The sequence below is a fragment of the Engystomops pustulosus genome, chromosome 5 (genome assembly GCF_040894005.1).
Source record: "Engystomops pustulosus chromosome 5, aEngPut4.maternal, whole genome shotgun sequence".
NCBI classification, from domain to species: domain Eukaryota; kingdom Metazoa; phylum Chordata; class Amphibia; order Anura; family Leptodactylidae; genus Engystomops; species Engystomops pustulosus.
This window is the reverse complement of record NC_092415.1, coordinates 8,080,916-8,088,468: the sequence shown is the minus strand read 5'-3', so window position 1 is coordinate 8,088,468 and position 7,553 is coordinate 8,080,916. Positions and strand designations below refer to the sequence as shown.

Here is a 7,553-nt window from a genome sequence, read left to right as displayed (position 1 = left end):
GGCCTGAAGATTTATTTATAAATTATATAGATTTAATATAAAAAAATGGGATATATATAATGGCTCCGGATCTCTACGCAAATGTTCTGTCCGTTCAGCAGCGGCTTTATACATGGGGTTTAAAAAAAAAAAAAAAAAAAACACTCCCCACAACCTGGCACTTTATTCCACGTGTGAAAGAAAACTCTTGAAAAATTATAAAAAAAAAAAAAAAAAAAAAAAAAGCCCAAAACCCCAATAACGTTACATCAATTCTCACTTTGCTTCCGATCCAAGATTACACACATCCAAAAAGAAGAAGGAAAAAAAAAAAAAACTGCAACGATTGGGAACGATCCATCCCGAGCCCCTCCATAAAGGGTTAAGTCTTCGGCGTCGAGGCTTGTAGCATATTACGACTTATCGTGGAGGAATTTTAAAAAACCCAAAAACTGAAGACGACAGAAGAGATTCCAGTTGCACCGGCCATGGTGGATCCTCATGGACGCCGAGTGCTCGCTGGCCCCCACGGTGCACCCCCTACTCTCCATCGGGCTCCACGTGGCCTCCATCCTCTTCTCCAGCAATGTCCTCCTGGCGGTGGTCACACGGGGCCCCACCACACTGCCGGGCCTTATTCTGGGGTGGGGGACTGGATAAAACTTGACGTGACACCAGCTGCCAATGATCCGCACTGGAGGGGGGAGGCCGCCCGCACTGGAGGGGGAGGCCGCCCGCTGATGGCCAGAATCGCTGGTGGAAGGCTGCACGTAATCCCAAAAGGAAAACACTTCAGAAAGGGATAAAACAAGAGTCGGGGTCCGGGACGCGTCTAGTGCGGCCTCGATTGTCCGATCATCTTTAGTCGGGCTTGGTCGATGACGTCCAGCAAGTTCTTGGCGTCCACGGCGAGCGCATGCGCGGCGGTCAGCATCTGCTTCTTGTACTCCTGCTGCAGGCTGGTCATGACGTACTGCTGCGCCAGCTTCATCTTATTGATCAGCTCCGCCAGATCCGAATTCAGCAGCTTCTGGGCCATCTCAATCTTTGGAAGGAGTAAAAAAAAAAAAAAAAAAAGCAAAAAATTACTAAAAAATTGCAACCCCCATAAGACACCCCCAGCAAACCCGTGGAGTGCACTTACCTCTCGGTGTGTGCTGGCTGGAAGAACAGGAATGGTCTCATCGACGGTCGCTAATAACGTCCTCAAGGCTAAACCGACCCCCTGGGAAGCAGCAGACGCACCGGTTATGAGGTTATTCTCCAGCGCACCGTCATCAGATGGGACGGATCGGGTACTTACCTTCACCATGGGGACATACTCCTCCGGAGGGGCCGGCTGGATCCTACTGGACATTTCTATCACAGCTTTCACCAGACCGGTCACGTTCTCATACACCTTGTCGTTGGTGCGGTCCAGGTTGGCCGTCGGGGGGGGACTGATTTCCTGCGGCTGAATCTGAAGAGGCGAGAAGGTGAATAAGAGACAGAAAAACCAAAATCAAAAACTTTCCAAACATCAGTAACACACAGCAACCACTAAGCGGCGCTCTGCATCCACTAACGGGAAGGAAACTGCATTGCCAAAAATGTGTCTGCAGTGGAGTGAAGCCACCACCAGGACAATCCGCAGCCTCGGGAAGGTCCACAAAACTGTCCATCTTGAAAGGAAGCGGTCGCCACATTTTTCACATATACAGATAACGAGAGGTTCCCATAGAGCCCTAGTAACCGACACCTTTATTTTAGCTAAAAATTCTTTCCCTCACATCCCCATAAAATAAACTTTATTATCTTACCTAGTATACAGTCAGCAAGTCACAGGGGTCGTGTCCTGCTCGGCCGAGTCCAGTGCCTCCTCCTCACCATTTAGCACTTCATGTAATGTACCCAGAGTGATGTCATTTATGAAGTGCTGAATGGTGAGGAGGAGGCCTGGGGGGGAGGTACTGGACTCGGCCGAGCAGGACACGACCCCTGTGACTTGCCGACTGTCGACATGGTCATTTAACCACTAACATTTGCAAAATCAACTTTATTATCTTACCTAGTAGACAGTCAGCAAGTCACAGGGGTCGTGTCCTGCTCGGCCGAGTCCAGTACCTCCCCCCCAGGCCTCCTCCTCACCATTCAGCACTTCATAAATGACATCACTCTGGGTACATTACATGAAGTGCTAAATGGTGAGGAGGAGGCACTGGACTCGGCCGAGCAGGACACGACCCCTGTGACTTGCTGACTGTCTACTAGGTAAGATAATAAAGTTGATTTTGCAAATGTTAGTGGTTAAATGACCATGTCACGTACCCAGAGTGATGTCATTTATGGTCATTTAACCACTAACATTAGCAAAATCTACCCCATGTATGTATCTGATCACATTAAATCAAAGCAGCCTCCATGGACTTCTGTTCCTCCTCTCTATTCCATGTGGGATGCTGTGATTTCATGTGATCAGATACATACATGGGAGTAGATTTTGAAAATGTTAGTGGTTAAAGGATCTAAGGCGACAACAAATGCTGAATGGTGAGGAGACATGGGGAGGAGATGCTGGACTCGGCCAAGCAGGACATGTCCTCTTCCACTCACTGCTCAGACTGACTGTATAGTAGGTAAGGTAATAATGTTGATTTTATGGGGATGTGAGGGAAACAATTTTTAGCTAAAAGGGTGGTCTTAATTAATCAAATTTAAAGGAACTGGTCACTGGCTACATTTGTGAAAAAATGTGGTGATGGGTTCCCTTTAGCAGTCAAGACTCTATTTGGCTTATTGATTTATTCGGGCCCTTAATCGATCTTTGTAAGATAAGATGTATAGTAGGAGATTTGTGACCCTCCCAGGACCCTGGCGGCAGGAGATGGTGGGATTGATGCTAATGACTATGGGGTATAAATAAAATGTATCAACGGGTCTGATGTTTTGGGGGCCATGTAGACACAAAAAGCAACATACAAAACATAATTTTAGGATAAACAGGACATAAAACGAGATTGTTCTGCCGCTCCCGTAATAGAGGGGGATGGGCAGCGGTCTGGGACGCGCTCCGCTCTTTGTGTTGGTTACACATCTGACACAAGGTACTCGCTATGTAATTCATAACACGGAGGCGACCGAGTGTCCCCGAAACCGGTAAGAGGGGGAGGGGGATGGACACACGAGTTACCGACACAAAATGAGGTTTCAGAGACTCAACACAACAGAGAAATCCAACAATTTCAACTTTTATAAGGTGGCGAATGTGTCCCCAAAGAATCCGATGGCTCCTTCCTGGCCCCAAATTCTGAGCGTCAGCCCCAAATATTGTATTAATAGGTGCAGAGACACAGACACAAACACAAAGTGCTTACCCGCCACGGCTAAATTTGAGCAGAGTGGGGGGAGGGGGGTAGAGGGTTAATAAAGATTTACCAGAAAGAAATGAAAAAAAAAAAAAGAGGGGGAAAAAGACAACAAAAACAGGAAATTAATAAATGAGGCAGAGAGAACCGTGCAGAATAGAGAAAACATGATAAAGCGGAGAGATGTGGAGGGGAGGGGGCAGGGGTGTAAGGGGAGGGGGCAGGGGTGTTAGGGCAGGGATGTAAGGGGAGGGGGCAGGGGTGTGAGGGCAGGGGTGTAAGGGGAGGGGGCAGGGGTGTAAGGGGAGGGGGCAGGGGTGTAAGGGGAGGGGGCAGGGGTGTAAGGGGAGGGGGCAGGGGTGTTAGGGCAGGGATGTAAGGGGAGGGGGCAGGGGTGTTAGGGCAGGGATGTAAGGGGAGGGGGCAGGGGTGTTAGGGCAGGGGTGTAAGGGGAGGGGGCAGGGGTGTGAGGGGAGGGGGCAGGGGTGTGAGGGGAGGGGGCAGGGGTGTGAGGGGAGGGGGCAGGGGTGTAAGGGGAGGGGGCAGGGGTGTAAGGGGAGGGGGCAGGGGTGTAAGGGGAGGGGGCAGGGGTGTTAGGGCAGGGATGTAAGGGGAGGGGGCAGGGGTGTTAGGGCAGGGATGTAAGGGGAGGGGGCAGGGGTGTTAGGGCAGGGGTGTAAGGGGAGGGGGCAGGGGTGTGAGGGGAGGGGGCAGGGGTGTGAGGGGAGGGGGCAGGGGTGTGAGGGGAGGGGGCAGGGGTGTAAGGGGAGGGGGCAGGGGTGTTAGGGACTTTTGATATACTGCCAGTACATGCGGCAGTACAGGCCATGCAAAGCAAACTCCCCCCTCATACATTCATTTTACACCTGTGCTGGTGTGGGGACCCCCATTTTCTCTATGGGTGGGGGGTCCCGGGGTTAGGAGGGCCAAAAGTAGAAACACTTAACATTAATGAAGATGAATTCAGGTTTTTACAAAATTTGAAAAACATTTCTAAGTTTTCACTTCAGAAACAGCGCCACCTGTGTCTATGGGTTGGGTCTGGTATTACAGCTGGATGCAATACCCAGGAAGCCTGTGGGCCGGAGCGCCGCTAGTTTATTTTATTTGTTGTAACTTCTGTGCACAGAAACAATAAGGCTGCATTCACACTGCCGCAAAGGGACGTTTTTTACGGCCGATATATGTCCCCAATAGACAGCAATGGGCCGACGGCGCCCTACGGGAGCGGTAAGGTAGCGCCGTGCGCCATGTTTTCCTATGGAGAGGGGGAAGAGACTCCTCCTCCTTTCCCCGTGCGCTGCCGTTGCCCGCCGTGCTCCGGCAGTGTGAATGTAGCCTAAAGCGCATTGCACTTATCCCAAGGATCTGCCAGTCAGGGGCGCTATACGCAGAGCAGGGAGGTGCCAGTCAGAGGCGCTATACGCAGAGCAGGGAGGTGCCAGTCAGAGGCGCTATACGCAGAGCAGGGAGGTGCCAGTCAGAGGCGCTATACGCAGAGCGGGGAGGTGCCAGTCAGAGGCGCTATACGCAGAGCGGGGAGGTGCCAGTCAGGGGCGCTATACGCAGAGCGGGGAGGTGCCAGTCAGGGGCGCTGTACGCAGAGTGCGGAGGTGCCAGTCAGGGGCGCTATACGCAGAGTGGGGAGGAGCCAGTCAGGGGCGCTATACGCAGAGTGGGGAGGAGCCAGTCAGGGGCGCTATACGCAGAGTGGGGAGGAGCCAGTCAGGGGCGCTATACGCAGAGTGGGGAGGAGCCAGTCAGGGGCGCTATACGCAGAGTGCGGAGGAGCCAGTCAGGGGCGCTATACGCAGAGTGCGGAGGAGCCAGTCAGGGGCCCTATACGCAGAGTGGGGAGGAGCCAGTCAGGGGCGCTATACGCAGAGTGGGGAGGTGCCAGTCAGGGGCGCTATACGCAGAGTGGGGAGGAGCCAGTCAGGGGCGCTATACGCAGAGTGGGGAGGAGCCAGTCAGGGGCGCTATACGCAGAGTGCGGAGGTGCCAGTCAGGGGCGCTGTACGCAGAGTGCGGAGGTGCCAGTCAGGGGCGCTGTACGCAGAGTGGGGAGGAGCCAGTCAGGGGCGCTATACGCAGAGTGGGGAGGAGCCAGTCAGGGGCGCTATACGCAGAGTGGGGAGGAGCCAGTCAGGGGCGCTATACGCAGAGTGCGGAGGTGCCAGTCAGGGGCGCTATACGCAGAGCGGGGAGGTGCCAGTCAGGGGCGCTATACGCAGAGTGCGGAGGTGCCAGTCAGGGGCGCTATACGCAGAGTGCGGAGGTGCCAGTCAGGGGCGCTGTACGCAGAGTGCGGAGGTGCCAGTCAGGGGCGCTATACGCAGAGTGCGGAGGTGCCAGTCAGGGGCGCTATACGCAGAGCAGGGAGGTGCCAGTCAGGGGGGCTGTACGCAGAGTGCGGAGGTGCCAGTCAGGGGCGCTATACGCAGAGCGGGGAGGTGCCAGTCAGGGGCGCTGTACGCAGAGTGCGGAGGTGCCAGTCAGGGGCGCTGTACGCAGAGTGCGGAGGTGCCAGTCAGGGGCGCTGTACGCAGAGTGTGGAGGTGCCAGTCAGGGGCGCTATACGCAGAGTGCGGAGGTGCCAGTCAGGGGTAGTATACGAGGCTCCGGCCCGCAGTACAGCTGGCGCTGGTTTGTGAATACTCTGTGGTTTGGCGCCACCTCTGGACTGGCAGATCCGATCATAAACAACCGCACTGAGTGGTCGCTAGGAGAAGGGAAAACCTCGGAAGGAATCCATGACACACACAAGTTTCCATGGAAAATCACAGACTTCTCCAGAGTTTACAAATCTGATCCATCAGCCAGAAAGACTAAGAATAGAAGCGTCAGACCCCGACTGCTCCATGTCCAGCGCAAGGATGGGGGGCTTCAGTGCACAGCGAGGGGCTCAGCCAGGAGCCGGCACCAAGTGTCAGCTCATCGTCCAACACCTCCCCCCCCCCCACCCCCCCGTCCACTGTGCATCCTCCTACACCACCCATGTGCCGGCCCGTCCTCCTCCTGTACTCCCCCCAATGTGCCGGCCCGTCCTCCTCCTGTACTCCCCCATGTGCCGGCCCATCCTCCTCCTGTACTCCCCCCCATGTGCCGGCCCATCCTCCTCCTGTACTCCCCCCCCATGTACCTCCCCATCCTCCTCCTGTACTCCCCCCCCATGTGCCGGCCCGTCCTCCTCCTGTACTCCCCCCAATGTGCCGGCCTGTCCTCCTCCTGTACTCCCCCCCCATGTGCCGGCCCATCCTCCTCCTGTACTCCCCCATGTGCCGGCCCATCCTCCTCCTGTACTCCCCCCCATGTGCCGGCCCGTCCTCCTCCTGTACTCCCCCATGTGCCGGCCCGTCCTCCTCCTGTACTCCCCCCCATGTGCCGGCCCGTCCTCCTCCTGTACTCCCCCCCATGTGCCGGCCCGTCCTCCTCCTGTACTCCCCCCCATGTGCCGGCCCGTCCTCCTCCTGTACTCCCCCCCATGTGCCGGCCCGTCCTCCTCCTGTACTCCCCCCCCATGTGCCGGCCCGTCCTCCTCCTGTACTCCCCCCCCCATGTGCCGGCCCGTCCTCCTCCTGTACTCCCTCCCCATGTGCCGGCCCGTCCTCCTCCTGTACTCCCTCCACATGTGCCAGCCCGTCCTCCTCCTGTACTCCCCCCCCATGTGCCGGCCCGTCCTCCTCCTGTACTCCCCCATGTGCCGGCCCATCCTCCTCCTGTACTCCCCCCCATGTGCCGGCCCGTCCTCCTCCTGTACTCCCCCCCCATGTGCCGGCCCGTCCTCCTCCTGTACTCCCCCATGTGCCGGCCCATCCTCCTCCTGTACTCCCCCCCCATGTGCCGGCCCGTCCTCCTCCTGTACTCCCCCCCATGTGCCGGCCCGTCCTCCTCCTGTACTCCCCCCCATGTGCCGGCCCATCCTCCTCCTGTACTCCCCCCCATGTGCCGGCCCGTCCTCCTCCTGTACTCCCCCCCCATGTGCCGGCCCGTCCTCCTCCTGTACTCCCCCCCCCATGTGCCGGCCCGTCCTCCTCCTGTACTCCCTCCCCATGTGCCGGCCCGTCCTCCTCCTGTACTCCCTCCACATGTGCCAGCCCGTCCTCCTCCTGTACTCCCCCCCCATGTGCCGGCCCGTCCTCCTCCTGTACTCCCCCATGTGCCGGCCCATCCTCCTCCTGTACTCCCCCCCATGTGCCGGCCCGTCCTCCTCCTGTACTCCCCCCCCAT

At 56.6% G+C, this 7,553-nt stretch overlaps 1 protein-coding gene across 22 annotated transcripts in view; it reads right to left on the bottom strand.

Moving 5' to 3' along the window:
* Window positions 1–201: 201 nt before the first annotated feature.
* PTK2 (protein tyrosine kinase 2) overlaps window positions 202–7,553 on the bottom strand; it is a 154,625-nt gene continuing 147,273 nt past the window's right edge. For all 22 annotated transcript variants that reach the window (XM_072151115.1, XM_072151113.1, XM_072151114.1 and 19 more), the window contains 3 exons: window positions 1,283–1,438; window positions 1,124–1,204; window positions 202–1,024 (listed from right to left, as the gene is read on the bottom strand). In XM_072151115.1, coding sequence (XP_072007216.1) covers window positions 812–1,024; window positions 1,124–1,204; window positions 1,283–1,438 — 450 coding nt within the window. In that variant the 3' untranslated portion in view covers window positions 202–811. The remainder of the gene's footprint in view (window positions 1,025–1,123; window positions 1,205–1,282; window positions 1,439–7,553) is intronic.